Source organism: Narcine bancroftii, chromosome 4 (genome assembly GCF_036971445.1).
Source record: "Narcine bancroftii isolate sNarBan1 chromosome 4, sNarBan1.hap1, whole genome shotgun sequence".
In the NCBI taxonomy this organism is placed as follows: Eukaryota; Metazoa; Chordata; class Chondrichthyes; order Torpediniformes; family Narcinidae; genus Narcine; species Narcine bancroftii.
The window spans coordinates 47,398,874-47,417,339 of NC_091472.1; the positions used below are offsets into that span (position 1 = coordinate 47,398,874).

The window sequence follows — 18,466 nt, forward strand, 5'->3', positions numbered from 1 at the left end:
CATGAGGTTCCGTGTATTGCAGCAGCATCACAGAGCAAACATATTATAACCATCTTACGACCTTGCTATTAAAAAGTATTAGTGCATGAAAAGTAAGGCAGCGTCTTTGGTTCATTGATTATTCAGGAAGTATATGGCAGTGGGGAAGAAGCTATCCTTATGCCATTGAGTGCTCGTCTTTAGGCTCCTTTATTTTTTTCCTGATGTTAGCGGAATGAAGATGGCATGGCTGGGTGATGAAGGTCTTTGAAGATAGAGGCTGCTTTTTTAAGACACTGCCTCATGTAGATGTCCTTGATATAATGAAGTTTGGTGCCTGTGATGTTGCAGGCTGAGTTAACAACCCTTTGTAATTTATTCTTATCCTGAGAGTTGATGCCTCCATACCAGGCAGTAATGCAGCCAGCCAGAGTGTGTTGGTTCCCCTGGTCTCACATGTGATGTGTTAGTGGTAGTTTGTCAAAGACTACTTCAAGTTGGCCTGATTGAAGTCTCTCATAATGATTGGGAAGGCATCAGGATGTGCTGTTTCATAGCTGTTGATTACAGTGTTCATTCCCTCCAGTGCCAGCCTGTTAGCCTGGGGTGGAATGTACACTTCGACCAGGATGATGGCGGTGAACTCCCTCAGAGGTAGAATGGGCGACACTTGATTGCGAGATATTCCAGGTCGGGGCAGCAAGACTGGGATATGACCATCATGTCTGTGCACCACAATTAATTGATGATGATGCAATTGCTGCCTCCCCTGGTTTTCCAGACGCCGGTGCTCGATCAGTATGATGGATGGTGTAGCCCTTGGGCTTGCAGTGCCACGTTTCTGTAAAGCACATCACACAGCACTCCCTGATATCTCATCGATTTTGAAGTCTGGCTTGGAGTTCATCAAGTTTGTTCTCAAGGACTGAACGTTGGACTGTTCATTAGTTGGGATCCATTGTAGGGTTATTATTACAAAATATTTCAAACTTTAATTTTAATTTCGATAGCATAGTTACAAGTATACAGCAGTATTCCTTTTAGTCAAAACGTGGTTTATAGAAGCTTGTTTTAACTTTCAACTTATTAGGAGTGTTGCCAACAGAGAGATGTGGGGGTTATCTGTTTGATGTGCTAGCTTGCTGTTCCCAGGGATAGCTTGGCGTGGCTGGGTGGGGGGAGGGGATGGTGATTTTAACTTGGGCTTCTTATGTGAAGTTATTTTGGCACCTCTAAGATGTGGCGGGTTTGGCGCTTGCAGAATGTTTATAATTTTACTGTCAATTAATTATATTGATCTTAATTTTGCTTTCTTGGTAATGTTGGATTCTAATTTTTCAATTGGCTAAAGTTATAAAGATAATTAGTTGGAATGTTTCTGGTTTAAATCACCCTATAAAGTGATGTAAGATTTTTTTCCTCATTAAAACGTTTAAACTTTTACGAGACTAATTTTTGCCTATTTGATACCTCTTGTATTTTTAAGATTTTGGAAAGGACAGCACTTTCATTCAGCATTTATGGTAAGTCTAGAGGTGTCTCAATATTGATTGATCAATCTATTCAGTTTGTTATTCGATTCTATCTGGTAAACTTTATAATAAATTGTTATTTTTTATGGCCCTAATATTAGAAGATCCAAACATTTTTGAATGGATTTTTTCTCTCTTACCGGATTTAAATTTATATTCATATTCATTGATTGAAGGAGATGACCTGAACTGTTGGCTAGATCCTGTACTCAATCGTTCATCTCCAAAAACTGCCACATTAACTTGTTCATGTTACACTGTAGCATTATAGATATTTGGAGATTTTTTTCCATCCTAATGATAAGGAATTATTTTTTTCTCTAAAGTGAATCATACATATTCTCAGATGGATTATTTCATTGCAGATAAACAATTAATTCCACTTAAAAGTTGATATCACCTATATATGATTTATTATTAAAGTCTAGAGATAATTCCCTATGTAATATTTAAAAAATTATGGAAACAAGATCTTCAACTTACATTTTTGGATACTGCAAGGGATTCTATCTTAAAACTGGTAAATTCATCTTTGTGTGCCCGACATTCACTTTTACAATTTAAGGTAGTACATCGAGCTTACTTTTCTAAAGTTCAATTGGCTAATTTTTACTCTAAACATTTCCTTGAAATGTGACAGGTGTAAGACTGAAGAAGGTACTATGTTACATATGTTTTGGTCTTGTTCATCTCTTTCCATTCTTTCGGAAGATATCTTTCATACCTTACGTATTCAATGTGAATCTGATACCTAATCTGAAAATTGCCCTTTTTGGATCAACTAAGACAACTGATTTGAATTTAAATATGTCTCAATCCCATGTAGTCTCTTCTATCTACTGCTAGATGTTCAATATTGATGAATTGGAAAGATGCTGTCCCTCCTACTTGTATTCAATGGCCATCCAAGCGAATGATATACTTGAAGAGTACAAAAAAAGCAAGAAAATACTCAAAGAAATCAGGAAGGCAAAAAGAAGACATGAGGTTGCTCTGGCAAATGATATGAAGTTAAACCCAGGGGGTTTCCATAAGTATATTAAAAAGATAGTATGGGACAAAATTGGTCCCCTAGGGTCAACCATGTGTGGCATAGTATATTAGGAAGGAATGGAAACAAACAGAAGAGTCATGGGTCATAGTTTTAAGCTGAAGAGGGAAAAGGTTTAGGTGGAACATTATGGGGATGTTCTCTCAGAGAGTGGTGGGAATGTGGAATGAGCTGCCATCAAATGTGGTAAATGCAGGTTCGATTGTGTGTTTTAAGAATAAATTGGATAGATATATGAATGGGAGAGGTTTGGAGGGGTATGGAATGGGAGCAGGTCAGTGGGACTAGGGAGATGATGGTCGGCACACACTGGAGATGATGGTCGGCACACACTAGAGGGGCTGAATGTTTTCTGAGCTGTAGCATTCTATGGATATGATGGCATGCCTAACTATGGAAAAAAATCAGATGTTCTTCTATTATAATGGATTTAAATTTTCTAAGTTTATTGGGACCTTTCATCAATTTTTTTTACAATTTATAAGATCACTTGGATCTTGCTTTGTGAGTTTGTGGTTTTTTGAAATGGTTGTGAAATTATATGTACTTACCACTGTTATGAGCCCAAAGGACTCCAAAACCCAGCAGCAATAGAAATTCACCAAGACAAATGGTTACTTAAACAAAAGTTGCTTTTAATTATCTTCAAACGTGAAAACAGGATCAAACTTTAACTTACTATTAACTTAATCCCCTTTTAATTCTAAGTGCACATGAACGTAATGTGTATGTAAGTTCAGAAAAGTTGTTTGATTCACATTCCAATCTCACTTCTCACTCCTTCAAGTTCACTGGTTGCAGACAATTCTTATACCGTGCACAGAATTTAACATTTATGCATTTCACCAGGCTTTGATGCTTGCAAGGTAAATGGTTACCGCTCAGGAAGGTTCATGTCGGTTTTCAGAGAGAGATTTGTTGTTCACTGGACATCCACAACACGATCCTTTTTAATTGGCCACGACAGTGTCTTGCTGAAGAAATCTGCCCTATCAGGCTTTTTTCAGATGATAACCTCTTTCTTTCAGGTCACCACAGAGTTCCTTTTCTGTTTCCCTTATTTCAAGTGAAACATTATACAGTCAGCTATCTCCTCTTGTATGGATCACAAGGGCTTTGACCAGGCCGAACTAAGAACTCATAATCTGTCTTCAAAATGTTTTTTTCACAAGCTTGCCAGCTTGTCATGTTCCAGGCTCATCTCCTGCTGCTGAACTGTAGTAATGAATAGTCACTCACTCACTCAGAAAAAACCACATGACCCTCTTAGAACAGCAAACTACACTCAAACTGTGGCACCAGACCCAAGCTTCTGAGTCTGTTCATCTATTGCTTTCCAAAACAATAATCCATTACTCCACAGCATGCCTAATTAACTCCTACTTGTGAAGTCCTTATAGGCATTCTTCAAAGTTTTTGCAAAGGCACCCAGAGCCTGGACTGTCTGGCTTGAGCAGAGGTCTGGCATTTTAAATGAGATCAATTATGAAGTGTTTGTATGTGACCTACATTTAAAAAAACTTTCCCCAATTTATTTCCTATAAAACATATCTATAAACAATATAAAATGTAACATAATCCATCACAAGCAGATAACTTCAGAAGAGAAGGCATTAGAATAGTTATTCTTTAAATCTTTTTCAATTTGCCATAGGTTAATATTTTAAGTGCTCACTTTTTTTTCTGTTTGTCTGTTATGATATAGTGAGTTTATATATAATAGCTTTTTTATGATATAATTTTTTTCTGTATATTCCTTTTTGTATATTACCTTTGATTAATGGATTTTACTTATGTACTATTTCTGTAAAATCCAATAAAAATATTGAAAATAAGATTTATTGTAATGACCAATTTGTCCTTAAGTATGCCAATCTTTTGCTTTCAAATTTGTACCATGTTGTTAAATTGGCTTAGGTGCCTCCTTAGGTTTTGTAATGGTGCATCTGTTAAGCCAGATTTTAATCTCTTTGTAATAATCTTTCGAATACTTATGGACATATTCTTTCTGGACTGCTGCCATATTTTCTGAATTTGAGAATGTTGAATTTTTTTTTAAAAAATAACGTGAACTAGTGAACTTAGAATGGGATCAATAGATATTTATTTTGCCATCAGGCTGCTGGGTTGCTACTCAATTTTTTTCAAAGACAAGAAGGTTCAAAGGTTCCTTTTGTCACGTAATAATACATTAAAATGTAAAGTACATGATATACTTTTGCAAACAAAGAGTTGCCATGAGCATAGCCAAGACAAATGGTTACTTAAACAAAAGTTGCTTTTAATTATCTTCAAACGTGAAAACAGGATCAAACTTTAACTTACTATTAACTTAATCCCCTTTTAATTCTAAGTGCACATGAACGTAATGTGTATGTAAGTTCAGAAAAGTTGTTTGATTCACATTCCAATCTCACTTCTCACTCCTTCAAGTTCACTGGTTGCAGACAATTCTTATACTGTGCACAGAATTTAACATTTATGCATTTCACCAGGCTTTGATGCTTGCAAGGTAAATGGTTACCGCTCAGGAAGGTTCATGTCGATTTTCAGAGAGAGATTTGTTGTTCACTGGACATCCACAACACGATCCTTGACAATAGGAGAAAAGCAAAAGGGAGTCCCTTCAGAGTCATTGAGTATCTGTGGATTTCCCTTCAGCACTCTCGCAGCCTCTGAAGCCACACAGACTCCTGTTTGAACCATTGGCAACATGAGCTCTAGATCCAAACCTTCACTATGATCAGGAAGCCATCAGCACCCTTCTTGCCCTTAGCACCCTCTCGAATCACGGTTCTGAAATCTGGTTCCCTTAAACCAGTCGCCAGCAATGCTCAGTCTGATTTGAGTCCTTTGACTGTAAACTGCTATGTCCACTGAGAAACAGACTCTGGTTTTCCACCCCACTCATAATTTTGTATACCTCTACCATGCCACCTACTGGCCTCCTATGCTTCAAAGAAAACACCAGTCTATTCAATCTCTTCCTATAATTTGAGCCCTCTAATCCAGGCAACACCCTTGCAAATTTATTCTGCATCATCTCCAGTTTTGTCTGATCTTTACTGAGGTAATCAGCAAAGTTTTGTAGAAATAGAACATGATGTCCCTTGGTTGATGGAGGCATGCCATATGTCATCTTCACTCTGCTTGTTGATGTTGACACTTTTTGGGAACTATATATTTGTACCCTAAAGTTTGTGTTCAGTATTCCACAGGGCATTTCTACCTGGTATAATTTCTCAAAATGGATTACTTGGCATTTGCCTGAGTTAAATTCCACCTGTTATTCCCTTGCCTGCTTTACCAGTTGAACAAGATCATTTTGTAACTGTGGACAACCTTCTTCACTGTCCACAATACTATCAATTGTGGTGTCATCTGCAAGCTTGGTCATGATATCTATATTTTTTATGGAAATCAATATATGTACATAACAAGCAACAATCCCTGCAGCACATCATTGGTCATAGGCCTCCAATCTATAAAACAATCCTTTACCACCACTTTGTTTCTTACTTTGATTCCATATGTTCCAGCTTTCCATACCTGCTTACCATAGTGATCCTCTTGTATACCTCTTTTGTAAAAGTCGATCAATTTTGACTGACCCTAATTGATTCTTGCAAATGCAAATAATTCCTGTCTCTCAGAATCCATATAACATTTCCACCACTGATTAAGGCTCATTGTTATGCTGTGCCCTGGTTTATTCCTGCTGCGCCTTTAAATAAAGATTATCTTGCAGCCTTCTGATACCACATCTGTAGTTGGAAAAATACAAAATTCTTTGCTTGGGCTCCTGCAATTTCTTTCTTTGCTTCCCATAACTTCCTGTGATATACCTCGTTTGGCTACAGGGGCTTATCCACCCTTGTGTTTCACTACATTCTTTGTTATATAGATATCACTGTTCCCTCCCATGAACACACTGGCTTTCACTGCAGGGGACCTGATCTGGCCCTACATATGCTTTTAATAACAAAATCATTTGGGATTCTGCTTGATCACTTGGGACTCACTTGATCTTAGCTCCCTATACCTGTAATGTGCTTTTTTTCTTGTCAGCCAGGGCTCCCTTATCAAGCTAGCATTGCCATTCAATTGTATATGAATAAACATTCAACAAAACTTAATGTGCTCTAGGAATATGGATGCTACTGACAAAGCCAGTGCTTGTTTTTTCACTAGCTTCCCTGAGATATGGTGAGTCCCCTCAACTTACTGAATTCTGTCTTTCTGTGAAAACAATCCCCAAAAACTTCCAGGCTTTAGACTCTGAGATGATTAAAGAACTGATATCCACATCAGTGTGGTGTGCATTTTGGAGGAGAGGTGATGTTCCCATGTCAGCTACCTTGATGTTCTTCTGTGATGGACATTGTGAGTTTAGGGGAAGGAGGGTGGAGTTGGAGAAATTTTTAGGTGGATAAAATAATGTTTATTCTAAGGTAGTGTGAATGAGAGTTTAGCAAGTTTGGTGGGTTGCAAGGCCAATATGTTTTGAGAATGCCACAGACCAAGAATATGCCATTATTTTCAGGAACAGGGTCACTCATTGAAGAATACCAGCTTTTGATGTACCTATCTACCCTCAATATGTAGGTGTCTGCAGAGCAAGATTCGGGTCAGCGGCAGTACCCAGTATGGTGATGCTTTGCTTTCACAAGATGATAGAATAAATGTCTGTTTATTGTCATATCCACAAGTATAATGAACTGATGCAGTGACAGTCTTGCTTGCTTTATTTACTTTATGTAAATAAAGTAAACAAATAAAGTAAATAAATACACACTATCAGCATTTTAAGAATAATTAAAACTCCACAGAAAGGAAAGAAAAGTCATAAATATAAAAGAAAGAGAATAGGCAATTAAGTAACAAATATTCACAGTTGGCCACTAGTGCAACAAATGTGTTTTTGGTATGGTTTGAGTGGCATAAGGAGATTCAAGAAGTTTATTGCTTTTTGTGGGATATGGGGTGGAGGTGTTAAGAAACTGATCTTGAACCAAGAGGTGCCAGATTTCAGATGTCTCCTTAAAAGTACCAGCAAGAACATGGGGTGCCTGATGGGGGGGGTTTTATGATGTTTGCTACAACCTTGAGCCAGTGCCTTGTGTAGATGTTTTCAATGGATGGCAAATTGGTGCCTGTGATTGAATTTCAAGAGTGAATTGTCATCGCTTGGTATTAGGGTTGGTCCAGTAGGCATTTTATTTGCCACTTACAAACTTGGATCTTAATGTAATTGAATATTTCTCATTCATCAGTGAACAACGCCACTTGTTATCCAATGCAAATCATTGCAGGATCAGCTGAATATATTTGGATCATAGACATTGTTCTGAGGAACTCCTTATAGTGATATAGAAATAAAAGGAAGTGCAGTTGCAGGGAATGTCCAACCGAGAATGCTGACATTTCAAAGGTAAATGTGCTTCAGCTCTCTGGCAGAAATATGTGCCAGATCAATAATTTTAAAGTTAGATAAATCAAAACTGCATAAATATAATGCTGCGTGTGCAGCTTATGTGTTGTAGAATAGTACCTTGCAATACATATAGGATAGGCTTTTCACAATTGAATGTGTCTATATGCCTATGAAAATAGAAAGGGCCTATAAATTTAAGATAGATGGGAACTAAAATGATCTATCTCAAAATTTCTCAAATTTATTGTGAAATAACTGCAGCTGAAGCTGCGACAGCGATGCAAAAATGATATTTATGGAACTTGGCTCTTGCCTTTAACTTTGGACTCATGATTGGAGCAGAGAGGTGAAGGAGTTCAGTGCACAATACATTTATCACTGATACCAACCTTAAGTTAAATGAAATATCTTCAGAAAAGAGATCATAAGATGATCTTTCTATGGAAAGCTTTTTAAATCCAGCTTTTACCCACAAGAGCATTTTTTTTAAAAAAAATCACTTCTCTTTCCCCTTTTCATGAGCTACTAATGCTCTATTTACATTAGGTCTTTTTAAATTTCCACACCTGGGTAGCCCTCCTAGGACCCAGGTGTGTTAAATGGGTGAAAGGTGCTCCCAGTACCTTTCAAGCTGAGGCTAGATCACCCCAGTAAATCACCAACCTGGCGATTTAAGGGGGATCCCACCCCCCGCAATGACACGGTAAATGACGCATCATGCAAACTAGTCTCCCTGTCCCCTCCACCAGCTGCCAGTCGCTCCCTCACTGGCTGTCAGTCTCCCTCCCACTGTCAATCGCGCTACCCCCTTCCCCGCGACAGCCGACTCCTCTCCCCTTCCCCGCGACAGCCGACTCCTCTCCCCTTCCCCGCGGCAGCCGACTCTTCTCCCCTTCCCCGCGGCAGCCGACTCTTCTCCCCTTCCCCGCGGCAGCCGACTCCTCTCCCCTTCCCCGTGGCAGCCGACTCCTAAAATTATTGTGATAATTTAATTTGTACCATTTTTTGTTGGTGCATGTTGCATACCTGCGCGGCTGTAGCAAGTAAAGATTGTGGTGCATCTGACATTGTACTTATGGTAGTAAGGCTAGTTGTGGTGCCATATCAGCTTAACTTCTGCAGTGAACTAGAATTCACTGTCTGTATTGTTCAGATGGCTGGCTCCATCCTCACCTACCCTAATGTTTTTCCCATCTTACTTCTGATTCACCTGAGGACTATTGTGTCTACTGGCTGTTGACTGTAAGCTATTAAAAGCATATTTGTACTCCTCACTTGGCTCTGAGTGCATTCAGTCGCATTACAATTTTAATAGCTTAACTTTGAAACTGGATGGAAGCCCTGTTGAAGCCAGGCATGCTACAGATCGACCCTCTGTCCCCTGAGGCCCTGGAGGGATTCGCCTACTGGCTGGAGTGCTTTCAGTCCTACAAGACGTCTTCATCTCAGATGGTCTCCAAAGATCGGCACTTCTCTCTTGAGTCGGCCCCAATGGTTATGCTGTCATTAGAGACTGTGCTACCTATGATTCAGCCATAGAAGGCTTGAAGGCCCGTTACATGAGGCCCCAGAATGATGTGCTGGCAAGGCAGCAACTCTCTCATCTTTAGCAGCATCTGGGTGAGTCACTGGATGATTATATTCTTGAACTGTGAGCCCTGACCAGAAAATTCCACTACGAAGCAGCCACAGCCCAGGTGAGAGAGGAGGAAAAATCTGGACACCAATGTGGTAGGAGTGAAGTTGAGGTACGTGAGGCAGTGACTGCTGGAGTTTGGAAGGAAAGACTTGGCCAGCACCCTGGAGCTGGCGAAAGTGCTTGAGCAGCCCCAACTGAGAGCTGACTACCTAATGGGTGAAAGCAGTGACCTTTCAGAGGACCAGGTCATTGGGGTGCCGGGTACCCCCACTGCCAATTGCTGCAGCCATGCGTGACCAGGGATGCTACTGTGGACAGGCACAGCACCCCGCCACCCGATGCGCCGTGCAGGATGTGGTAAGTGAGGGCACTGCTGGTTTAAAGGGAACCCAAAGTGGACGACAGTGTGTACAACTCCTGAATCGTCACTCGACCTGTGTCTGGGTCCCAAAGGACCGGCCTCTGCCTCTCCGTGCTGTTTGTCACCAGCATCTTGCTGTGCCTTGTGGTGGGATCTACCACCGGAAGTGAAGCATAGCAGGAAGTCACGGCGGCCTTGTGGTCAATGCCAATTTGTCTGCCCATGGACCAAGAAAAAAGAAACCGACATCAGCATGGGGAGTGACGGGGTTTCTGGAGGACTGGCATTGGTTGACCTGGATCAGGCAATTCCTCACCAATTGAATAACTCAATGATGGAGGTTGGGGTAAACAGACATTTGACTGATTGCTTAGTAAACGCTAGCACCACGAAACTCTGCAGTGGCTATACAACTTAAGTGTACTCAACAGACTATCATATTCACACTCTGCGAGGATCCAGGGGCATTGTATAGAACATCTAACTGTAAGAGGGAGGGAATTTTGTAAGTTCTAATTTTATGTACTGAATGATTTGTGTGCTCTTGTGTTCTTGGGTATGGACTTCCTGTGTCACCTTAAAAGCGTGACCATGGTGTACTTAGGCCACTATTCTAATTATGGTGCGAAATGGAAGGTCCCAAAAGTCGGACACCACATGCAGTCTCTCCACCCTAAATATTTGATTTCCACCCCCCCCCCCCACCTCACCAACACTGTTCCTGAACCTGACTCCTGATTGCAAACCTATAGCTACAAAGAGCAGATGATACAGTGTGGGGGACCGGGAACTTATCAAAGCCGAGACAGAATGGCTACTCAAACATAATTGAACTTAGCAACAGCCCATGGAGATCCCAGGTGGTAGTCATGAAAGGGGAAGAAAAGTCCAGGCTAGTGATTGACTACAACCAAACAATTAATCATTTCACACTCCTGGATGCGTACCCCCTCCCTATAATTTCGGACATGGTAAACTAAATTGCATAATATTTGGTCTATTTGACCATCACTCTGAAAGCTAAATATTATCGGTTATCAATCCATTCAAAGGACCACCCCACACAGCATTTGAGGCAGACAGTCAGGTCTATCAGTTTCAGTGGGTCCCTTTTGGCATCACCAATGGGGTCTCTGTCTTCTAGCGATAGATGGACAAAATGGTCAACGAGTATGGGTTGGAGGCCACCTTCCCTTATCTCAACAACATCACCATATGTGGACACTCTCTGGAAGACCATGACACCAACTTCCAGAGGTTTCTCCACAGGCTAAGGCCCTGAACCTCATGTACAACTCCAGTAAGTGGGTTCCAGATTAAACGTCTGGCAATCCTGGGCTATGTGGTGGAGAATGTCATTGGCCCTGACCCCGATCGATTGCGCTCCTTGTTAGACCTCCCAATTCTGAGGACCATGAAAGCCTTAAGGAGGTGCCTGGGCTGCTTCTAGTATGCCCAGTGGATCCCTTACTATGTGGGTAAGGTCCACCTCCCCTCTTAAAGTCTACCTCTTTCCCATTGTTGATCGAAGCCCAGGCGGCTTTCAACTACATTTAGAGCTATATCGCAAAGGCCGCCATGCATGTGATGGATGAGATCACATCCTTCCAAGAGGAAAATGATGCCTCTGATGTAGCTCTGGCCACTACCCTTAACCAGGTGGGCAGGCCGGTTGCCTTTTTCTCCCACACCCTACAAGGCCATGAGCTTCAGAACCCATCTGTGAAGAAAGAGGCTCAACCCATTGTAGAGGCCATCAGGCACTGGAGGCATTAACTTGCCAGTAGAAAATGTATATTGCTCACTGCCCAATGATCAGTGGCATTTATGATTTAATAATACATAAAGGATAACCATAGTTATCCTCAACATGGTTATCCAACTGCACGAAAACCAACAAGGTCGGGTCAGATACAGCAATGAGCTCTCCAAACCCTTCTCCATTGACAACGGCATGAAGCAAGGCTGTGTCCTCGCACCAACCCTCTTTACTATCTTCTTCAGCATGATGCTGAAACAAGCCATGAAAGACCTCAACAATGAAGACGCTGTTTACATCCTATACCCCACGGATGGCAGTCTCTTCAATCTGAGGCACCTGCAAGCTCAAACCAAGACACAAGAGCAACTTGTCCGTGAACTACTCTTTGCAGACGATGCCGCTTTAGTTGCCCATTCAGAGCCAGCTCTCCAGCGCATGACGTCCTGTTTTGCGGAAACTGCCAAAATGTTTGGCCTGGAAGTCAGCCTGAAGAAAACGGAGGTCCTCCATCAGCCAGCTCCCCACCATGACTACCAGCCCCCCCACATCTCCATCGGGCACACAAAACTCAAAACGGTCAACCAGTTTACCTATCTCGGCTGCACCATTTCATCGGATGCAAGGATCGACAACGAGATAGACAACAGACTCGCCAAGGCAAATAGCGCCTTTGGAAGACTACACAAAAGAGTCTGGAAAAACAATCAACTGAAAAACCTCACAAAGATTCACCTGAGGACTATTGTGTCTATTAGAAGGGGGTTAAGTTAGGTTAATAGTAATAAGTTAAAGTTTGATCCTTTTTTATTTTTAAAGAAAATTAAAAGCAACCTTTGTTTAAGTAACCATTTGTCTTGGTGAATTTCTATTGCTGCTGGTTTTGGGGACCCCTGGACTCATAACAGATGAGAAAAAAAATTGTAGCATTGTGCACAGTTAGAATATGTAATGCAATGAGCTCAGAAACAAGTGAGGTGAACAAACATGCTTTTAGTAACTTACAATCAATGGCCAGTAGACACAATAGTCCTCAGGTGAATCTGAGATAAGGTGGGAAAATCAAGGTTTATATTGAGTGAGGGGAGGGTGGAGTCAGCCATCTGAACAATACATAGACCAGCGTTTCTCAACCTTTTTACCCTTGTGGAACCCTTGAAATAATTTTCATGTCTCAGGGAACCCCTGCATAAAAATTATTATATTCCATTATTAATATCTATCTCTTTTATATTTTTATTGTAGCTCACGTGGTAAATATATCTCTATCTCATATGTATGCTGCGAGACCTGCTGAGTTCCTCCAGCATTTCTTTTTTCAAACTACAATTACAGCATCTGCAGACTTTCATGCTTCATTGAGTACAGACTGCCAAATTTTCTCTTTCTCTCCCTAGATGTTTACCTGCACTTTGCCTGGAATAAAAACTGCCAGAGGCAGAAGGATAAATAAGTCTGAGCAACATGTGTTCATGGATTTCAACATATTCAATGATTCAGGAGTTTCTTTCACAAAATGTGCTGGTTAAAACTGTAACATTTGTAGGATCAATGAACTAAAGGATACATTGAATATAGCTATATGCAAATATGTTACAAACATCTGCAATCAGTAGAAACTTGATTATGAAAAGATAAAAAGCATTGCAGATGGCAATGAAACTGCACTGGTATTATTTTCTCACAAGTGCAGAAGATCTACAAGTGCCAAGCACTCTTTTGTCTTCAGTGAATTAAAATAAATTGCCAGCTTTCTCTCACCTGACTCATTATTCTTTTTTATCTTTATTAGATTTTGAAATGGCAATAAAGTTGGCAGTGTACAGAGTTACAGACCTTCACTTGTCATTGATGTGAAAAAATAGTTCAAGAAAACACTGAACTTCAATGAAGGTTACTTTCAAATATATATACCAGTATTTGCCTGGGAAAATGCATATCCAATAATATTTCAGAGATTATTCATATTTATGCACTTTGCATTTCTGTATTTACTCCTGAGATCCTTCGAAAGGAATGTCCTTTGGCTAAAAGCAAATGGAAAAAATGTACTTGGAATGTAACTAATATTGCTCTGTGATGGATCTAAATTACTTCAAATCATTACCGAAAGAGAACTTAATGGGAATATAGACTGAATTTTTTTTGCAGGGTTTGCTTTTCTCCAAAACCATATTTATCATTTTCTGTAATGTGATGCACATTTCCCATTTGATATTAAAAGTGGAGATGTATTCTTACAGGATGTATTTTTTCAATGGTAATGATCTTGTGGGTCCACAGTGTATAGGCAAGGGGATTTTTATACTATTGTAGAAGAGAAAAGATTGTTGTTTTAATTAATATATCAGTGGAAAATATTGCCTTTCATTTACAAAACAAATCTTTTAAGTAGCTAGCAGTTGGAGATGAAGTCTGATTACTGCTGGAAGTCACAAGTATACATTTCATATTTAGAGATGTAGGCAACTAAAGATGCTGTTATCCTGAAGAAAATACAAACTGAAGATTGGAAAGCAGTGGTAACAGTGGAGTCAAATAAGAAAAAGGGATAGATGGAGTTATGGGAGGGAAGGATAGAGGTAGGTGCCACCCTTTTGTCTTCCCTTAGCACCTTCCAGCCTCTGTCTCTAGATACATATAAATGGAGATGCAGTCTTTAAAAAGCTTTTCTTTTATCAACTCTAGCCACTGCTGATTTTCTTGTTCAAGTCAAACAATGTTGTATCTTTTGCAATTTATGTTTATTTATTTATTTCCCACATAACTTTCTTAAGAGTGAATTTTATTCTGTTTGGGTGGAGAAAGTAATTTGTGACATTCTGTACCCAAATGGTGTGACCGGGGGGGGGGGGGTGGGATGGGGACATCTTCATGAGTTTTATAAATACACAGTTTTGCTTTGGAGGCAGTATTTATAATTGACAAAACAAGTAAATAAATTAAATTTAAATAATAAATTTATAAAGCAGTAAGGTGAGTAATTTAATGCAAAGTTTTTAATCTGATTGTCAAAAGGAGACAATATCCGCATACGAATAGGTTGCTTTGTGATGCTTGAGAAAGCCAATTGATTTTTTGTTTTTCAATGTTATTAATATTTATGTTTGAGACTTCAGAATACATTCTCACTGTGAACTGAGTATTTGAATTGCAAAGCAGAATTATTGGGAACCATTGAGATTTAATTAATATTAATATGTATCAGTTAGTAACGGTCATCGGTTAATGGTTTCTTTGATGTGTTTATAATGGAAATTATTTGCTGCATAGAATTTATATGGTTTTGAACTGAGCATGCATAGAAGGTCGATCTGGAATTCATGTAGTTATTGTAAATCGTTTTTCTTAAATAAGTTTGTGCCCCAAAATCTTTTCAAGGAGATGAGAGCTATTTATTCTGAAAGATTGGGAAGAAGATATGCTCTTAAGAGATCTCGTCATTATTATTATTTTATCCGCATTGCACAAAATGAAAAATATAGGAGAAAAATATATTGTCTACCTATGAAGCTACCCTGAAAAAGTACTTCATCTAGTTACCAACTGCATTTATGCAGATGATTACTACTTAAGGAACTTCACTAGTCAATGACAGCTCCTTAGAGTCAATAATTTGATTTCTCAAAAGCTGTATTAGCTCGGCAAAGGTCACTGTCCATATGTACAATGGATATGATTGTTATTTTGCCATTATCTATTGTTTATAAGACCATTTGCATTGATGGAAAATACTTTCACTTGGCCTTTTGACTTGAGGTCTTTTCTGAAGTAGTAGATAAGATGAAACAAAGACCATCCAAAGGGAACATTGATGAAACATCTCCATTTGCTCCAGTGCGCAAATCTTTCTGTCAGATCAAGACCCCAGGTACTAGTTGCCCGAAGCAGCGCCACTGCATTGTGATAGCTTGTCACAGGAAAAAAAAAATGAAGAAATAATCTCAAACCTGCAATATCCTCTCCTTTAAAGGTTAACAAAAGTGACAAGTTGTCTGGTAATGAGAAGAACACTTGTCTTTCCACAATCTTAAAGGACTCTAAATTACACTGTGAAATCTTGTGTTTAGGCTAGTAGGTTATTTATAAAGTAAGTATTCTATAAACTGCTGGGTTCTTTAGTTTTATATCCTGACAGAAACAGAGTTGACTGCAAGAGAAGCAATTGAAAGTGAATTGGTTACATTAAATTTATTTTCTTTGTATAATATAGGATTACTTGTTCCCAATGATGGGGGAGACGAGGACTAGAGGGCATAGTTTAAGAATACAGGGTAGGCCCTTTAGGACGGAGATGAGAAAACATTTTTTTACCCAGAGAAGTGTGAATCTGTGGAATGCTCTGCCACAGAGGGTGGTAGAGGCGGATTTGCTGATTATGTTCAAAAGAAAGTTAGATAAGACTCTAGTGGACAAAGGAGTTAAGGGTTATGGGGATAAGGCTGGAAAGGGGTACTGATAGTAGTGATCAGCCATGATCTGTAAAATGGTGGTGCTGGCTCGACGGGCCGAAGGGCCTACTCCAGCTCCTATTGTCTATTGTCTATTGTCTAATTGTATAACAGTAATTTCCCATATTTGATTATGGTCTTTCAGCAATAGTGTTCTATTGGTTCATTATTTTACTTGTGTAAGAATAATTTTTGGTCCAATTATGATATTCCTGCTTTGGAATAGAAGACAGTGAACTCATACCAGAGACTGAACGTGTAATCTAATCAACCCAAATTCATTGCAGTACTAAAAAATGTGCTGGTCATTTAAATGCAAAAATTAAGATCTCCTTCAACTCATGAGTCGACATAAATTGAAGTATTCAAGGAAGTGTAGGCCATTCTATATAACATCCTGGTCAGCATTAATATTTCAACAATCTGTATTGAAGCAGGTGATGAGGTTGATGTTTGCAAGTAGTGAGTTTGCTTTACACCAGTTGGCTATTGGATTATCATAATGATCCCATTTCAGAAGCTTTTCATTGCATGTAAAAAAAAAAATTTGGATGCCCCAAAGTGTGAAAATCCATTTTCTAAATGCAAAAATTCAAACTGTTTACTTTCTGAAGCTAACCATTCAATCACAGAATTGTAGTTTTTCAATTTGTTCTCAAGAATTCCAAATAATGTTTTATATCAAACAAGGTTAGAAAAATTATTCAGACAGGAAAGCAATGCAGTGCAGAAATTGAATTTTCATGGATGCTCTCCAAATTTTCGAATACTCTAAAATCTGGGTAAACAGTGCAAGTGCTATTTGCAAGTCGCTGAGGTTTTAATTCAACTTGAACTGAGTTACAACTGACAAGCAGAGAAATTCAGTCCCATTGTTTAATTATTTCTTACATATACTGTAGCAAAAAAATCCTGCATGAAAAGAAAATGAGATATTTTTTAAAAATGCTCAGCTTTGCCTTCCTATCAAGCATCTCTGAATTATAGGTTATCACAGTTCTAATTTATAACATATTATCCTCATTATCTGTTTCTCAGTAGTTGATGAGATATTGTATCAGAATGCAGCTAGCACAGTAAAAAGCCTAAAATGTTTTAGTCTTAAATAGTTATCTCTTGTAACTGGTTCTTTCACAAAGCCTGCAAAGCTTTGAGAAGGATTGTTTTTGATTAATAATTTTACAAACACAAAATAATTGAAATTCTCAACAGATACACAAATGTCTAGATGAGGTAAAGGGCAGTGCTCTTCACAACTTGTTATTTTTCTTTGGTGCTTGCCCTGAATTTTCAACCTATTGCAGCAGGTTTTGCAGCATGTGTTTTGTCTTGCTGCCAATTTTGGTTTAAAAAAAAATGCAAACTTACCTCAAACCTCTGAGAAAACCTGTAGAATCTGATGGAAATATTCTCCATGACGCATCCATACATGTCAAACGAATTTTCCATGTCATTATGATGAAATTATGTGGGTAGCAAAACAAGTCATGTTAACAAAATTAATTTAAAAAAAAAATGATGATTATGAGCTAAGTTGTGATTTTTTTTTGTATGTGTGAATATTTTGACCCATTCAAAAACATTCAAACCCATTTACAGACTTCACCTTAGAATCTACTGTGAGATAATGATGGCAAAATGCTCAGCACTTGCCATCTTATAGCGCTTTAAGTGATGGAAATTGATTTTTGTTTTGCAAATGTACAAATAGTAAATCTCTAAAATTTCATTTAGAGATACAACCCAATCACATTAGCCTTAACACTACTGATACTAGCAACTGCTTACACTCGTACGAACACAATACAACCCAGTCACCTCAGACTTAACACTATTGATACTAGCAACTGTGTTCAGACTTATAACAGCCAAGGATTACAGTACGCTACCTGCTTTTCCTTCTCTAATGTTGGCGCAGTTCTAATGCTATCTAGCAGCCCCAATCCTTGTGTAGTGCACACTTTACCAACAACTTCTCCAGCATGGTCTACAAATTCGTGACCTGGAATGGAACAGGGTTTGTCTCAGGACCCAAGTTTAAAAATTAAGTCCACATAGTACAGTAAACTGCCCAGGTTAACAATAGGTGATTAAGGGGGCCAATGGTAAGGTGTACACTAATGGGTGGGCAGAGTCCAATGTTGATTAGCAGGTGTTGCAACTTCCAATTAGGTTCCAGGCAGAGAGGTCACATGATCCTCCCCATTCTCACTAGATTCCAGAATGAGGTCACATGGCCCTCAATCCACACTCCCACAAA

The 18,466-nt window shown here is 39.2% G+C and overlaps 1 protein-coding gene across 23 annotated transcripts in view; it reads left to right on the forward strand.

Annotated features, from left to right (window-relative positions):
* hhat (hedgehog acyltransferase) overlaps positions 1 to 18,466 on the forward strand; it is a 210,601-nt gene that overhangs the window by 72,065 nt on the left and 120,070 nt on the right. The window contains exons 9-10 of one of the 23 annotated variants that reach the window (XM_069931194.1): positions 1,466 to 1,502; positions 2,358 to 4,279. The exons of 21 other annotated variants lie outside the window; for them this stretch is intronic. In XM_069931194.1, coding sequence (XP_069787295.1) covers positions 1,466 to 1,502; positions 2,358 to 2,615 — 295 coding nt within the window. In that variant the 3' untranslated portion in view covers positions 2,616 to 4,279. Of the gene's footprint in view, positions 1 to 1,465; positions 1,503 to 2,337; positions 4,280 to 18,466 lie in introns of those variants that run through there. One more of the 23 variants, XM_069931197.1, reaches the window with a different exon arrangement.